This window comes from Lissotriton vulgaris, chromosome 2_1, assembly GCF_964263255.1.
Source record: "Lissotriton vulgaris chromosome 2_1, aLisVul1.2, whole genome shotgun sequence".
In the NCBI taxonomy this organism is placed as follows: Eukaryota; Metazoa; Chordata; class Amphibia; order Caudata; family Salamandridae; genus Lissotriton; species Lissotriton vulgaris.
Window position 1 is genome coordinate 369,062,996 of NC_141687.1, and position 17,827 is coordinate 369,080,822.

The 17,827-nt window shown below is 51.0% G+C and overlaps 1 protein-coding gene across 1 annotated transcript in view; it reads right to left on the reverse strand.

Annotated features, from left to right (window-relative positions):
* The window catches only part of SARM1 (sterile alpha and TIR motif containing 1), a 339,339-nt gene extending 326,846 nt beyond the window's left edge, over nt 1-12,493 (reverse strand). Inside the window, exons 1-2 of the mRNA XM_086954061.1 lie at nt 12,472-12,493; nt 11,767-12,229 (exon numbers count right to left, since the gene is read on the reverse strand). Coding sequence (XP_086810187.1) covers nt 11,767-12,229; nt 12,472-12,493 — 485 coding nt within the window. The remainder of the gene's footprint in view (nt 1-11,766; nt 12,230-12,471) is intronic.
* Nucleotides 12,494-17,827: the final 5,334 nt, after the last annotated feature.

The following is a 17,827-nucleotide window of genomic DNA, read 5'->3' on the forward strand; positions in this document are numbered from 1 at the left end:
AAGTGATTCTGGCAGTGTGGGGCCTGAGCCACGAGGCCGGCGGTCAGGCTCCGGGCCTGGCACTTGCTCGCTACGCCCTCGTGGACTATAGGTGGTGTCCGACTAAAGAGGGCGTCCCCATAGCCTTGGTAGCCCGGCAGCAGAGCTCCTCCGAAGAGGGCTACGAGGTGCGCTATAACCGGGGGGTCCACTGAGACGGTTCCCCCAGGAGAGAGGAGTGAGAGGCATCACCCGTAGCCACTCGGGGTATGGCGGCTAAGAACAGTTGGAGGAGACCGGACCCGCAGCTATCGAGGGGTCTGGCCTGGGCGTGAGGGGGTCTCACGAGTCCATTGGGCACGAGGGCCTGTATGAACTGCACAGATGCCTGGCTCCTCAGCTACTGCGTATGGAGTGCCACTGGGGATTGCAGCCTTTGGGGCCTTAGGCGGCCAGCCAGTGGTGGTGGGAGGACGCCGGACGGTTCCCCTCCCCCCCCGCAGCCGCGACACACGACCTGTGGATTTGGGCGCTTCGGAGGAGCTGATGGACCGCGGCGCGGTGGTCACTGGCACGACCTGAAGAGTGGACGCTGACGTGGGCCTTCTGGGGTGGTACACCCGGACAGAGAGCGGGCGGATCCCTACGACCCCATCAGGAAGAGACACGTGTGGTCGAAGATCGGAGGCCTGGTCGGCTGCGGAAGCGGTGGGCGGCGGAGCTGCCCGGCAGAAGGGATGGCGAACCAGAAAGGTGGTAAAAAGAATGAGCGCACGCTCCCGGAACTGCTTGGTAGGTCCCAGAACAGGGGGGACAGAAATCAGCCATCACCGAGCGCAGCGAGTGGCTCACACTCTGCAGGAGGCGGTGAACCGCCGGTCACCAGGTCTTTCTTGGAGTCGCTCTTCGGCACGTTGCGCGAGGACTTTCAAACGCTAAAGCAGGAAGTGGCCGGGGAAGTCCGTGAAATCCGGAGAGAGGTGGATGGCCTAGGAGAGAGAGTGGGCACGATAGAATGCTCTACGCAAAGGCAGGACGAGGAAATCACGCAGCTACAGCAAGAGGTGCTGCGCTTGAGGGACCAACAGATGGACCTCCAGGCACATAATGAGGATTTGGAAAACCGCTCCCGGCGGAATAACATAAGGGTCCGGGGAATTCCATCAGCGGAAGAGGGATACCTGCGGGAACTCTTCAGAGACATATTGGGCGAAGCGGCGGATTTCCCGATAAGGATTGATAGGGCTCACAGAGTGGGACCCCGGAGACGTGCTAATGCCCCACCTCCGGATATTTTGGCCTTTCTTCCCGATTTCCCACTGAAGGAACGAATCATGACGGAGGCCCAGAAAACACCCTCACTGGCCTTCCGAGGGCACCCTGTGGCCTTGTACCAGGACTTGTCCACGATCACCCTACAAAAGCGTAAAGCGTTTAAAATCGCAACAGACTTCCTAAAGCAACATGAAACGCCTTATTCATGGGGTCATCCTTTCCGCCTTATTTTTAAGTGGAACGGTGAGGTACATCAGCTGAGGTCCCTGCAGGACACATGCGCGGTATTAGGGATCACCGCGGAGGAGGACTCCGCCACGCCGCGCAGGAGACGCACCACGGAAGACGGATGGCGCAGGGTCTCGAGACGTAGAACATTGGCGGCACCTCCGCGTCCAAGCTCTCCCACCATCAGGGCCGAAATGGCGAGCGCCATCCAAGCGGCTGCGGGAGACACTGCGATGAGTGATGGTGTCGCGCTAACAGCGTGAGATTGCTCCGGGGGGAGAACGACATAGCATTGCCGTTATCGCAGGCTTGGGGTCATGGAGGGTGGGGAGGGAGCGGAGGGTGGAAGGGTATGGCTTGACATCCACCTCGATACTTTACCACGGACTTGTCCGGATGGACATGGCTGGGACAATTCTTCAGAAGGTGTTGGGGGACCTGGAGGGGGAGGGGGTTGGGGGAACGGGAGGGGTGCGGGAGGAGGGAGAGTGGGAGAGTTGGGGGTCAGGGGGGTTGGGTGTTGGGTGAGGGGTGGGGTGGGTACAGTACGTTCAGTGCTCTTGTTGCTTCCGCGAAGACCCGGTGAGGGTCGTGTCGCTGCGAAGGTTCACACACCGCCCCGCCCTATGTGAAATCGATGCGTATATCACTTTGTTCTAACTCATCATGGCGTCCCTTAAGGTTGTGACCTTCAATGTCAAAGGGCTTAACAACCCAGTTAAGAGAAGGGCAGTCCTATCCTTGCTGGACAATACTTAGGCTGACATTTGTCTCCTCCAGGAGACTCACTTGCTCACACGTGATTGCCATAGATTACGATCCCGCAAATTCCCCACGCAGTTCTTCTCATCGAACACCACCAAAACAGCTGGGGTAGCGATCTTAGTGTCTACTTCCTTTAGGGGTGAGGTACTGCACAAATTCGCAGAGCAGAAGGGGAGACTCTTAGCGCACAGGTTCAAACTAGGGGCCCTGACATTTACCATCGGGACGATATACTGTCCGAATGAACAACAGGATAGCTTCCTGCGCTCAGCGCTAGTAGACATAACAGCATCTCCGGACAGACACATTATTTTGGGTGGTGATCTGAATATGGTGTTTGACTCAGCTACAGACAGGTCAGCCCAGCGGTCCCCACAGGCGGGGGAACTATCACAGCAGACAAAGTCCCAATTGATAGACCTGGATCTTCATGACCTTTGGCGCTACTTGCACCCTGCAGACCGGGACTACTCTTTCTACTCTCACGCACATAAGACATACGCTAGGTTGGACCACCTTATAGTTACTGGCCCAGTCCGTGCTTTGGCCACGACATCGGAGATGGGGGTCATTTCCCTATCGGATCACGCGCCGGTCTCGGGGAATTTTTCTTTGCCGGCTGATCGGGCTCCTCGCAGGGTCTGGTGCCTTAGAGACACTCTCTTACATAGGAAAACAGTTGTGCAGCGCGTTACGGAGGCAATCGGGGACTTCCAAACACACAATGACAACACGGACACCTCAGTGGCAACTCAGTGGGCCGCACTTAAGGCGGTAGTCAGAGGGGAATTCATTGCGGTCTCCTCGGCAGAGAATAGGGATCAGAGACAGAAACGGGACGAGCTCACACAAAAAGTCAGGGAACTTGAGGAGGAGCATCGTCGCACAGGGCCCCCCAGGATTTGGAAGCAGCTGAAGGCAGCGAGGAAACTCCTGTCCTCTTTAGATATGGATAGGGCGGAATATTCGGCGCTGCGGGTGAAACATGCTTAATATACGGGGGGAGATAGGTGTGGCCGCCTCCTGGCGAGCAAACTCAGGGTGGCCCACGAACGCCACCGGGTGAAGGAGATCGCGGTGGGGAATGGCGGGATGGTCTCAGAGGATGCACAGATAGCCGAGGCCTTCTGCCGTTTTTATGCCGACTTGTATACAGGTGAGGGCCTGATGGCGCAGGAGACGGAGGACTACCTAGACTTGGTCACCCTCCTGTCCCTAGCACCGTCCCAGACGGAATATCTGGAGAGGGAGATCCGGACGGAGGAGGTTATTGCTCCCATCTCTAAGCTTAAACACGGTAAGGCCCCTGGCCCAGATGGCTATACGGCGCTCTTCTACAGAACGTTTAGTGCCACACTGGCGCCTATACTGATGAAACTATTTAATTCCTTCTCCGAACCGGGGGCGATCCCACCAGATCTTTTGCAAGCCACGGTGTCGGTCATACCCAAACCCTGGAAGGACAGGGCCCAGTGCAGCTCGTACCGACCAATCTCCCTTTTAAACGTTGACCTCAAACTGTACACGGGAATTTTGGCAGCACACCTAGCGCTCCATCTGCCGGGTCTGGTGGAATCGGATCAGGCCGGCTTTGTGCCCGGGAGGCAGACGGTGGATAACACCAAGAGAGTGGTACATATCTTAGAGAAGGCATCCCGGGTTCCCGGGGAAAGAATGCTATTGTCGGTTGACGCTGAAAAGGCGTACGACCGGGTGCACTGGCCTTATTTAGATCGGGTACTGGCGAAGATGGGCATCGGCGGGAAATTTCACTCCTGGGTGTTTAATTGCTACCGGTTCCCGTCGGCGGTGGTGCGGGTGAATGGCTGTAGTTCTCAGAGGTTTAGTATTGAGCGAGGCACCAGACAGAGGTGCCCATTATCCCCACTCCTCTTCGCTCTGTATATGGAGCCATTTGCCCAGAGAGTACGGCAGAACCCGGACGCGATCGGCGTGAAAATGGGAGGATATATAGCCTCTACGCAGACAATGTGATATTGACCTTAGAGGAGCCGAGGCGTGATTTGCCCGCGTGCGTTGACAAACTGGAGGCCTTCTCCCGGGTGGCGGGGTTCAAGATGAACATGGGGAAATCGGCGGCCCTAGATATCTCTTTTACGCCTGCAACACGACGGGAATTACAAGACCTCTTCCCCATGCAGTGGTCGGCCCGTCAGGTCCAGTACTTGGGTGTTCTGCTAGCGCCCACGCTGCAGGCAACGGTGACAGCTAATTATGCAACTCTAGGTAGAAAGATTAAAGAGGAACTGGGGAGATGGAGTAAAGGCTTGATATCCTGGCTTGGGAGAGTGTCGGCGGTTAAAATGGCGGTCCTCCCCCAGATCTTATATCTGTTCCGGGCGCTGCCGCTGCAACCACCTAAAGGTTGGATTCAGCAGACGCAGACGGCCTTATCCCGCTTCGTTTGGCAGGGCCGCAGACCTCGGATGAAGAGGGCTCTCTCCACGTTGGCGCCGGAGTCGGGGGGACTGGGTGTCCCAGACTTGCGCAAATACTTTCAGGCGGCGCAGCTGAGATACCTGGTGGAATGGAGCCGGTGGGAGTCAGACAAGCACTGGCTCTTCCAGGACCAGGCGGTGGCGGGCCGTCCCTTGCAGGAAGTGCCCTTTCTGCGCAGAACGCATCGCCCTCCGAACCTCTATGCATCTTTTGTTACGCGGGTCCCACTGAGAGTGTGGGATGTTACCAGACACACGAGCTCACCACGTTTCCCTCTCCGTTTACACCTATTGCAGACAACCCTGACTTCGCGCCGGAGACTGCCCCGGATGCCTTTACGCACTGGCGTGTAGCCGGATGCAGGGCTCTTTTCCATCTGTACGGGTCGGAAGGGGTCCTCCCTTTTCAGAGTCTCAAAGAGGAATATCGGTTATCAGAGACGGAAAGGATGCGCTACTGGCAGGTGCGACACTGGGCTTTACAGCCACAGGTACGAGACTCGGCTGACAGGAAGCTACTGCCGTACGAGAAATGGTTGGCGACGCGCACCTCGGATGCAAAACTAATTACAGATCTTTATAAGATGTTGCAACCCCCCCCCCCCACCCACTTTCATAATCCTGGTAGGGAACGCTGGAACAGGGAGCTGGGTAGAACATTGAGCCATAAGGAGTGGGACCAGGTCTCGTATCGTGCACGACACTCCGCTTATCATGTTGGACTGACTGAAACATTCACCAAGGTATCTACATATTGGTACTATACCCCCGAACGGTTACACGAGATGAATAGGCATATTGATAAAACCTGTTGGCGGGAGTGTGGGCACCCTGGCACACTGACACATGTTCTGTGGGACTGCCCGCTATTGCTTCCTTACTGGAAGGAGGTGCTTGATGAGATCGATGCCCATTTTGAGAGAGAGTTGCCCCGCTTCCCAGCATACGTCCTCTTGGGCTTACCTAATGGGTTGATGTATCTACTGAAATCACGCAGGGGCAGACAAATTGCCATAGCACTAGGCTCGGCGATTCAAAACATCCTAATACACTGGCGCACTACCACTGTCCTGTCCATTACAGGTTGGCTGCACAAATTGTGGCATGTCCTGGGCATGGAGAAACTGTCACTTATGATGGCTGGGGAGGTGGAACAATTTGAGGAACTATGGCAGCCCTTCCATGCACTACTAGCCACCGAGTTCAAGGAACTAACCTGTCCAAGACACCGGAGATTATTGAGACTCACACCACCGATCGACTACACTGCTTAACAGCCATTAAACCTGGGGGCGTGAGAGGGGAGGGTTGCGGGAGGAATCAAATACATTTACCTGAGCCGGGCACTGGACGGGGGTGGCAAGGGAGGGAGGGAGGGACAGGGTGGGGGGGGTGACAGTTTCTAGAAAATGGGGAGGGTACAGAGAGCCTTTTTCTACCTCAGGGTGTTGTTTAATGTTATGCACATGGGTGCGGAGCTCACAAAGCCCCTACTACAGTTGCGGGGTGTCTGACACTACTTTAAGAGGGGCTCCCGGGGTTACAGCACTGATGTCATTGCTTGAATGTTTTTTCTATCTGTGTACTCCTTCAATAAAATACTTTAAACCTAAAAGACATCTCTCCTCTGCTAAGTACTAAACAAGATGAGGGAAATAACCAGGTAAAGAGTGTATTCATTTTATTTATTTTGTTATTTTATAGGGCACACTGTAGTGAAACTAAGACGTCCCAGAGTAGAGATAGTGGACATCTTTGACGGCAAGAAATTGAAATATCCAGTAGCCAGCCAAAGAAGCATAGCATTAAAGAAGCATTGGTAAATGCAATAGGTTTCACCAATGTGATCGATAATAGTTTTTGTTGTTGTAAGATTTAGTTTCGGTGAGCAGTTGTTCAATATAAGTTAATGAAACTCCGAGTTTCAGCTGCTGGGGGTAACCTGCCTGGATGTCATCTGCAGCACTATGATGTTGTGATGACATTATTGCTTGTTTAAAATACATTCCACTGAGATAGTGTAATACTGAGGACCCTCTTCTAGGCACTAAGGGGAAGATTTGCAAGCCCCCTGCGCCACCAGTACATCACTTTTCGTGGCGTACTGGTGGCGCAGGGGGACCCTTTATTTAACAAGGAGAGGAAAAGCCACCCTGCATGACTTTTCCTCTCCTTGTAGATATGGCCCCTTCACACGCAGTACTTTGCATTGAAGGGGCGTTCCATGGGTGTTGCTGTGGGTGTTCCCACACAACACCCATGGAACAAGACATCTCCAGATTTACGAGAAATCGGAAATCTGGAGATGCGTCTGAATGCTAAGCCACCCTAGAGATTGCGTACGAGGCGCAACGAGGAGAAATGTTTTCATTTCTCCTCGATGTTTCCTCTTTCAGTGCGTGCTGCATTCTACAGCACGCATTAAAAGAGGAAAATGCGTGTAGTGATTGTTTTTGTGCAGGAAGGTGTCTCTTCCTGCACAAAAACAAATTCCCCACGACGTAGGCAACCTTGCACCATGGTTCAAGGGTGCCAGCGCCAGCGCATAGCTGCAGTTTGTGCGCCAGTGTCCGGTGAAGCACAGAGATGCAACATATTCTTGTAAATATGGCGCATTCCTGTGCTTCGGAAGTGCCGCAGCGTGGCGCAGTCAACGCTTGCAGTGCCACGCTGCGGCACTTCCTTGTAGATCTGCCCCTCACAACCTTAGCACATTGGGAAACAAAAGGTATAAAGAGAAGCGGTAGGGTGAAATAGTGATGTGCACAAGATCAAACAATGATATTGAGGATGAGTGGGAGAACAGCGGCACACAGTGAAAAGCGAAAGGTAGATGAACTTGGCGACATGGATGAGACGGACTGGAACGCTGCAATGGCATCCCCAAAGGAATCGGGCATCTCGGCCCGATTCAGGCTGGTGCAGTTTAAGATACTGCACCGGATTTACTTCACGAGGACTACATTACACAAAATGCAGAGGGCTGACCACCCATATTGTCTCAGGGGCTGTGGGGGGGGAAGGTACATTAATACATACACTTTGGGAATGTCCGACTATTGCTGATTATTGGCGACAGGTACTATGTACGGTTTCCCAAACCCTAGAGGTATCCCTTACACCTGATCCACGCACGTGCCTGTTGAATGTATGGGGACAGAATGACTTGACGCGCCAGGGACAGCAATGGGCCGTTGTGGGTATTATGGTCGCCAAGCGAGATATAGCGCAGAAATGGGGGGCGGCAGAGCCACCAACCTTGGCGCAGTGGTGCAGAAATATAGATATGCTGTTGATGATTGAGCGAGCAGTGTGTAAAATGAGAGCCAATCCCCGTAAGTGGAATAAGATTTGAATGCCCTGGAATAGCTACCGGGGAGACCTGTGTGAACCTTTGCCGGAGGAAGACATTGATAGCTCAGAGGAGGAGGAAGACGTGGAATAAATGGCTCAGTGGATGGCTACCCGGAATGAAACTGTGGTGTGGCAGGGAATCGAAAGGAGGACCGGCCAGTTCTAATATGGGAATCCGGGGTTGAGGGAGATAAGATGAGCGCTTAGGATGACTTGCTGATTAGGGAGACTAGCAGCATGACCGCTAACGTGTATATTGCTTACTGAACCTATTGAGTCACATGTTTGGTTATGGTTATAAAACATAAAAGTGAGACGAACTCTGATTTTTTTCAAGAATCAATGTTACGTTTTCTGCTGTAATGGTACTAAATTGCTGCCGGACTGAAGGTTGTCGGCTGAATAGCTGTGTAATTAATTTGACGAATTATCGAAATGAGTGGCAGCCGGCCCCAGGGTTGTAGGCAAAATGCTGTGTATAATGAGCAGTTGTTAATAAAAGTCTTACGTCTTAAAAAAAAAAAAAAAAAAAAAAGCGAAAGGTAGATGGTGATGAGCACAAGATCATACAACAGTGAGAGAGCAACAGGAACCGAAGAAAAAACAGAAGTGGAACCATACCAAATATTCTAAGTAACATTGATAAATATTTCTCCAACCCGCATAAAAATAACAAAATCTAAATTTAATTTTAAAGTCTGGTCTCCCACAGCCACTACAAACGCGAACGATGAAAGTGTGAACGTTAGAACCATACTCACGATAAAAGCAAATAAGGCCAGCATGGAAGCACAAATGCACAATTGAAAGACAACAATGAAAGGAGAAAGGGCATGTGTTTCTCAGGGCTCATTAGGAACTTTAAGGACACTAAAAGCACATCAAGAAGCAACCTAAAAGTGGTAGCTCAGGGAACACGCATATGCTATAGCAGAGTAACGTAACACCCCGTATCAATACCTTTGTTTACCTCTGATATAGTTAAAATTGGAGTTATTATGTTACATGGCACAAAAGATAGTCGCAATTTCCTTTCCATTGTAAGGCCCCAGATGCATTGAGCTAAATTATTTTTTGTTGCAAGACTGCCCGTGCAATCTTTGGTAAATGCTAGTTTAGATGAGATTTAACAGCGAGGTGAAGTAAAATCTAGATGTAGACACACAGGCTTATTTACGAGTCCCATGCGCTGCCGTAGCATCCCTTTTTGTGACAATCCAGCACCGCAGATTTTCAAATCATATCTATGAGATCACGCAAAGCCGCTATGCGTGGCTTTGGATGGCCTCATAGATATGAAGTAAAGCAAGGCAGCGCAAATCACTATGTTGCCTTACTCTGTGCTCTTGAGGCATTCCATTGGCGTTGCAGGGCGTTTTCCCCCCCACCACCCCTGGATTTTGACTCCGCCCTAGATTTACAAGATCATGTAAACCTGAGGAAGTGCCAAATCCTTATACCTCTGGAGGTGAGGTGTTAACTAGGAGAAATATTTTTATTTCTCCTCACTTTTTCCGCTTTCTTTGTGTGTTGCATTCTGTGGCACATATAGAGAGAGGAAAACGCCTCTTAGGATTGTTTTTGTGCAGGAAGGGGCACCTTCCTGCACAAAATCAATCCTAACAACAACACAGGCACCCGCCGCTCACTAATTGGGAACCAGCCCACTGTCTAAAATAGACAATATGCCTTGTGACGCCAAAATACCACACCCTGACCACTTTAAACTACCTAAAACCGCATGGCCCGAACTGCTACTCGATCAGCTTCCCCCCAACCTCTCACCCAAAGCGCAAAGAAAATCAGACACAAACTAATTAGACAGCACCCAGAATCACTATCCGCTGATATATCACTCCTCCTCCAAATGCCATATTCAAATGGATCTAATTTTTCACACTGAAAGACCCGAAGAGTGGAATTCCATCATCAGATCACAACTACACATTTCCAAAATGACAAATACAACTTTTAGCTGCAAACGAACGATCTCTACCCCAACCACTCGAGGTGGAGGGGAATGCTTATGTGACCATCTACCCCAACAGCACAGTCTTAATCCAAGCTAACAACGACAACCTAGAGGCTTTTGACGCACTCTGCCCTCACTTCGGTCTACCTCTGATCATGCGCTCCTTCCCCCCTTACCCACCCCCTCTCCCCAGACAGTCCAACCCCCAGCAGAGCACCCCAACCATTCGCGCGCACCCATTAACATCACTAGCCTTCCGGCACGTGACACCACCCTCACATCTGCCACCAAGAACACGGCTCCCCCTCCCCTGCCTACTCCCCCATCAAACTACTACGATGTTCCGCAACACTCAGTCCATGACTCCCATCTACTTCCCTATACCCAGCACGGCAGCCACAACATTATCCTCCACATGCTGTGCCCTCGGCCCCGCTCAATGCCCACACGGACAACGCACTATCAACTAGGCATCAAGACAGCAGCGTCAGGACAACCCCTTCTCGGGAGGACCCCGTTCAGAACCACTCTACCCCAACCCCTGAAGAGACGGGTCAGCGTCTCACCCTGCTTGAAGGCCAGCTAACTATTGTAATCCAGGGCTGCAACGAAATCCTAACCAAACTTGCCCTGCTCTGTAACCCACACAAAAATCGCCACAACACCCCCACGGTCAACAACCCCACTCACCAATGGCTCCCCATGACTCCCTGTCGCAGGGAGATCCCAACCCCCCCCCCCCCCCCCATAAAATCAAAATCGGGACCTAGACCGTACCAGCAGAACTAGAATAGCTGTCTCTGAGTGAAGCAGCAGATCTTGACTCCTCATACGAGACCCAATCTACCACCACCTCTCTATCCAAAATCCACGTGATCACCGGATTCAGAAGGGACCACTCCCCTCCTAAACACCCTAGACCCCCAGCATCCCTTACCAAAATCCTCGTGACCCCCTTAGGAAGAACCTCAATAAAGAGGCACACACCACCAACTGCATGCTCATAAACTGCAGATCAGCCACTAAACATGCAACAGAGCTAGCAGAATCCATCCTCACCCATGACAGACATAACCTTCATCACCGAGACGTGACTAAACAAATGGTCAAAAACCAATCATGGACACTCTTGCGCCACCAGGCTTTGTAATCATCAACAAAGCACTGACACAGTAACCCCACGGCAAGGAATCAGAAGCAAAAAGCCCTAACCCAACTCCAGAACAATGAGTCAAAAACTGGATGCATCAACCCCAGAACAAAGAGCGGGGCTCTCATCACAGAACATTGAACCAAAAGCACAGACAGTTGAGTTGTTCTGGTTTTGAGTTTTCAAAGCACAGACACATCAACCCCAGGGCAAGGAACAAGGGCCCCTATCTAGAACCAGAGCAAAGAGTCAAAGGTAGCTATCAGTTCCAGGGTGAAGAGGCGGGCCCGTTCTGTGTGACAAGAGAACAGCCAAAGTCCACTGTCAAGTCTACAGAAAAGATAGGAAGCATTGCTCGAAGCCGAGAACAAAGTACATGCTCCTAAAGAAGCAGTCAGTCCCCGACAAGTCACAACTCAAAGACTGTTTGCTGATGGCAAAAGGAACCCTGTCTTGTCTGCTTTGACCACAACCCTTTTGTGCTATTTAAACACGCGCACTGTGATAGTCAGCACTTCCTGTGAGCCTGCAGGCGCTAGTGCGCAGAACACACATGCTCTCGGAGCAGCGCTGGCCCGCCTCACCTGTTTTCTGCCACCAGAATATACTCCACGAGTTGGGATGCCTTGTACTTGATCTCCACCTCGCCCGACTGAAGCAACTTCAAGAGCAGGTCCAAGGCCCCCTCTAGGCGGATGGTATCGCAGAGCTCCTGTGCCACCTCCCTGCCCAGCCGCGGCATGGCCCAGGCCTCTTCCACCAGCTGGAAGATCTCCGAGATTCCCTTGCGGATATTCTGGGAGTCCTTGGCCTGCTTCAGCTTGGAGATAACCATGTGCAGCTCGGGCAGGATGCGGTTCAAGGCCACCTGGACATCAGGGTTGGGACCAGTGGACACGTCTGGGCCTAGCGTGCCCGAGCCAGGCCCCTGCCACCAGCACATGTGGGCCATGTACCATGGCACTGTCTGCTGGTCCTCTTCCGACATCGTGATATACCTGCAGAGTTTGTAAGCCGACACGAGGGGGTTGAGCACCACGTGCCCAGCTACAGGGGCATCTCAGGCTCAGCAGCTCCGGAAGACACCCGGCCCTCGGCGGCAGCAGCTCTCGTACAGCTACTGCGAGGGGGAAGCGCTGAGGAAGCTGCAGAGAGTGGGTGGGCCCAGCGCACAGGAGGCACCTGTGCGGTGCGTCCATTAGGGCGTAAGAGCGTAGCCTCCCCGCCCACGCCCCCACGCCCACGGCTCCCTCGGTGTTTCTAAACTGAATCAGTTTACGAGGGAGAACTGACAATCTTGTCAGTCACCATGACGTCGGACCGCCCACCCCCTTCAGAGACTGAAGGGGTGGGCGGTCTGGCGTCATGTTGACTGACATGATTGTCAGACCGTCAGCAGGGGCAGGCTGCAGCACAACACAAGTGCGCGTGAGTAGGGACGGAGGGCGAATTTTCGCACCGTGCCCACTCATGCGCACTTGTGTTTTTTTCCTTTGTTTGCGCATGCCCATTAGGAGCACCTCGGCCTCCTAATGGGCCTGCTGCGGGCAAAGATTAGCCATGCCATAGGATTGGCTGGGAGAGGCTGCCACTCCACTCCAGTGCCGTTGGTGAGAGTGCCAAAGGGAGAAGCAGAGGTGGCGCGCGGACCGGCTCTGACTGAGATAAGTTTTCAGTTTATAATTATATTTAATTCCCGAACCCTCGCGAGCCGCGACTGGTGCTGTGTGTTTATCTTGTGACTTGTTCTACCACTGTTCCTATATGTGCATATCCGTGTACAGCAACGCACCATAGGTATTCAAAGACACCAACCGTATTATGAGTGTAATTTTAACCGATGTTCTCAAGCTAATGCATAGTTCATCTTTGATGTATAGCTACTTTAAAATAATTTTTTCGGAACTTATTTTATTCACTGAGTCCTTTGTATATGCAAGTGCAGCATAAGTGTTTGTGTGTGGTGTATAACCTTTCTGCTTGGCCGCATTAATCTAAAAGCAATCTAAAAGCAAGTGTTTGTGTGTGGTGTATAACCTTTCTGCTTGGCCGCATTAATCTAAAAGCAAAACAATGGCTGAAAGAACAGATTTACATAGTCCCTGCCATTGACGGGAACTGCTTTGCATTTGCATGTGCTCCTCGTGACGTGACAGGATGCCCCCTCACTGGAAAGGAAGTTAGCAGGCGGCTAAATTGGGCTACTACTACTAACTGAGTGACTAATAGCTGCGCCAAACAGGCTCAAGTGCGCAGTGCAGTGCAGCACTGCATATTTACTATATTGCATTGCCTGGATGCTGACTTTAGTTCAGTTGGGACTGTAGGTAGCAGGAGGGCAGACGTTGTCACCATTCGGTGAGTACAGTGAAGAAAGATGAGGGAAAACATGGGGTGACAGCATAACCAGAAATGAGAGGACTAGGGGGTGAGAAGGATGTTAAAAGATGGACGCGAGATATTGAAAGAAGTGGAGTTTATTGTGGGCACAAATGGTATTGGTACGTCACGGGTGCACACTGCATTTGGAAACGCTGCTTTAAATAATCCAGTGGCAGAGTTACATATGATGTCCATGTGGCAGCTTGTCTCCTGTCACAACACGTTCACCTGTATTGTTTCCCTAATCCCTATACCGTAGTTAGATGTAATTCGATACCCCCCATTCGACAGCCAAAAATGCTACACGCTGCAACAGGCGCATTGACCCACGGTTCTATTCTGACTGCTGTATCAAAACACACTTTCCTTGGCAAGAGCGCAGTTTTACAAATTCGCTCATTCATTCTGCCACCATTTGGCGCGCATTTCTGTTGATTGAATTTTTAGTGTATTCCCCCTGTGAGCCAGGACTTGTTGGTGCGGTTGTGGGTCTGTGCAATGTCTGATGACTTCATGTGTTCGAAGGAGAAAAGCGAGCTTCGTACTGCTAAACTTTCGCCCAATGAGTGAAAGTTGAGTTGCTTATGCATTTCCTATTGAATAACAATAACAAAGCTTTAGCACCTCCAGGCACTACCTGTCAGACTCAAGCGCTTTTGACGTGCCTGCTGCTGTCTGCGTGCCAGTCAGGAGGCATTTAAACCGCTGCACAACATTAGGCGAGCAGCATGTTGCATGCAACAAGAGCTGTGTGCAAGCAGTGGCACAGAAGTATAGAGGGCATCAATCTGTTATAATTGCGCGTTGTTGATTGGTTTAACGAGATTGCAGTGCATGTATAATAATCATTGGTGTCGAGGGGCACAAAAGACAGTGAGCCCTGAAAGCTAATCAGAATTGAATATAAACTCCGAGAGAAACTGGGAGCATTAGGGAACAAATATTAATCGTTCGCAACTACAACGTAGGTTATCATTTTTAAATATTAAGGAATACGCCGATGGGTTTAGATTGTTGTAAGGGGTGTGATATGCACTGTTTTTAGAAACATGTCTTTTAAACTGCATTTCGTTTTGAGCGTTCCCCTGGGTAATTTATATCGATGAATATTGATCTTCTTGAAGCAAATTAATTTTAGCTGATCGCTTTTCAATTTAAAAAATGTCATTCTGTCTATGTTTGTTTTGGTTTTCTTAGCTCTAACAGATGGTGGTTGAATGATGTCATTCCTCGGGGCACACACTCGGATGGGGGCAATTGCTGAACGTCTTCGCATGCAGTGACGAACAGCCTACAATAACGCCAGTGTCTGTGGGGAGGTTGCTTGCATTCTTGGGTCTGTGCTGATCACCCCACCTGCTCAGAGGCCCCAGCAGACGTGGTGTTATCTACTGTAGTCTGTCACCAGGCAATGTCAGGCCTAGACAGACTGTAATAAAGGAAACCTATTGAGTGCAGTGCAGTGAAGGGTGAGTGATGTCTGTGTGAGTGCAGGTTAAGCAGTGTGCGTGTGTGAGTCCAAGGTGAGTGATGCCTGTGTGAGTGCAGGTTGAGCAGTGTGCCTGTGTGAGTCCAAGGTGAGTGATGCCTGTGTGAGTCCAGGGTGAGTGATGTCTGTGTGAGTGCAGGGTGAGCAGTGTGCCTGTGTGAGTCCAAGGTGAGTGATGCCTGTGTGAGTGCAGGTTGAGCAGTGTGCCTGTGTGAGTCCAAGGTGAGTGATGCCTGTGTGAGTCCAGGGTGGGTGATGTCTTTGTGAGTGCAGGGTGAGTGATGTCTTTGTGAGTGCAGGTTGAGCAGTGTGCCTGTGTGAGTGCAGGGTGAGTGATGTGCCTGTGTGAGTCCAGGGTGAGTGATGTGCCTGTGTAAGTCCAGAGTGAGTGATGTGGATGGGTGAATGTAGGCTTAGTGAGGTGTCAGGGAAGGGTGTCATGCACGCACCTTATTGTCTCAGGAGTGTCGTGGAGTCTCGATGCTAGACACCCTGCTTCACCCCTATCACCCCCGGGGGTCAGGATATAACGCTAACACCCAAGAGGTAATGAGAGGGCAAACAGGGGAACAAAACAAGGGTAGTAGAGAAAGAAACAGCACTCTGCAATCTTCACGGGGAGTAGATTCAGACTTTACTTCTCTAGTCCAGAACTATAGTAAGAGAAAGCAGAAGGTTATTATAATCCCTTCCCTGTGCTATCCTCAAAGGTTTTATCTATGCCCTAATAGTATACCCTTCAAATTGCAGGGTGTAAGCAGTTGACTGTAATATCTGGATGCAGAGTGGGTACAAATGAGCTGTAAAGCGTTTCTTGTTTAGTTCCTGTATGAAAGAAGAAGAAACCATAAGAAACCTATTAGCTATCGATAAGGCTGAACTAATGACCCATGTATATAAGCTCACCTAATAAACCTAGTAGGTAGTCTGGAACTAATAGAATCGCCAGCAGAACCTACACGGTACTAAGACCTTGTTTACCAGCACAAGGACGACTACACAGTAACACCCACAAGTCTGCACCAAGAAAACTTTACTAAGGAGAGGAGCGAGTTGCTTCTACTATCGGGGACAACTCAGAATAAACAAACAATGATTCTCTCAATATCATGAGAAAAAGCCACAAGAAGAAAAGAAAGCAATAATGAAGCACACAGCTTCTGACTCACAGCACAAACAATAAGCAAACGCTGAAAAAAATGAAAACGGCGAACACGCCACTCTCTCCTCGGACGACACCACACCGTGACCCGGAACGAGTATCAGAACGCTAGCTTAACGCGAAGCGTATCCGGGAGCGTGAGGCGGACCTAAATGTCCAGGTATGTCACTCTGCGCATGTGCGTCTTTCTGCGCATGCGTCCCAGGAGTCTAGCGTCTTTTGCCAACCATTCTCCGCCAACCCAGCACTCTGGATCAGCGAGTGCCCACGGATCTTCGGATCGGCTGATTCTCGTAAGCAGGCATGACAAAGGGTGAGTAATGAGTCTATGAGTGCAGAGTGACTGTGCCTATGTGAATGCAGGGAGAGAGATGTATCTGTGCAAGTGCAAAGAGACATGTCTGGCTACTCCCAGAGATGTATTCTCCAAGTCACCCCCGAACCCCCATAGGTGGTTCGGCCTCGCTTGCAACACTCGCTCGCCACAGTGCAGTAATTACACCCCACCACTTTCAAATGTCACCAGCCGCCCCTGGTCAGCAGGAGACAGGGGGTGCTGGACCTAAGAGGCATTAGCACAACTCATAGAGAAGTACATCTTGAGGAATGGGCCGGATGAGGGGCGCTGGTGCCGAACCTCCACACAACACATAGACATGTCAGGGGAGGGAACCAACCAGGCACAGACCTTTCCAATGACAGACTAGATGACATCCTGGACGCTATAGAATGGTTGCAAGTGTCACTGGAAGATAAAATAGACAATGTGGCCGTGGAACTCATGCTCCTGCATTCTGATCAGAAGAAACTGCCAGATAGGGTCAAGGTCATGGAATGTTCCCTCTCAGAGATTCAATAGCTAACAGAATCAACCGCCAAGCAATTGGCTGTACAGGATGCCAGAATCCGGTTCTTGGAGGACAGGATCGAAGACGCTGAAGGCTGCTCAAGGCAGAATAACATTTGCCTAATTAGTTTGCCGGAAGGTACAGAAGGACAGGATGCAGCTGTGTTTGTGGACCAATGGATCAAATACCTACTTCCAGACAGGACTCTGTCACCCTTCTTCACAGTAGAATCAGGACACCGTATCCCCTCCAGGAGGAGGGCACCAGGGATGAGGGCCCATCCATTCATCTTCAAAGTCTTACACTACAGGGACAGAGATGCAATACTGTGCAAAACAAGGAAGATTCAAGACATCAAGATAGAAAATACTCGTGTGATGTTCTTTCCCGATTACACATTGAAAGTGCCATTACAGAGAGGTTCCTTTCTACTCGTAAAACAAAAGTTGTGACAGCTCAGTCTCCAATACTCATTGCTGTACCCTGCTAGGCTCTTCAGGGTAGTGGAAGGGAAGTCGAGGTTCTTTGACTTGACACAGGACACTTGGAATTGGTTGGATTCAACAGGATGTTCGGTGTGTCCTCGACCAGCAGAAGTAAGAGAGTCTCGAAATAACGATGTCGCAGGCCCAGGTGCCCGCAGGCACCAAAATAAGGCACGCACGTGGGGCTTTACAGAGGCACCCAACCTTGTGCAAATTATTAGAGAAAGAAGAGAAGCAGTGAATGAAGCGGAACGCATAGCGAATACCTTGGAACCCTCG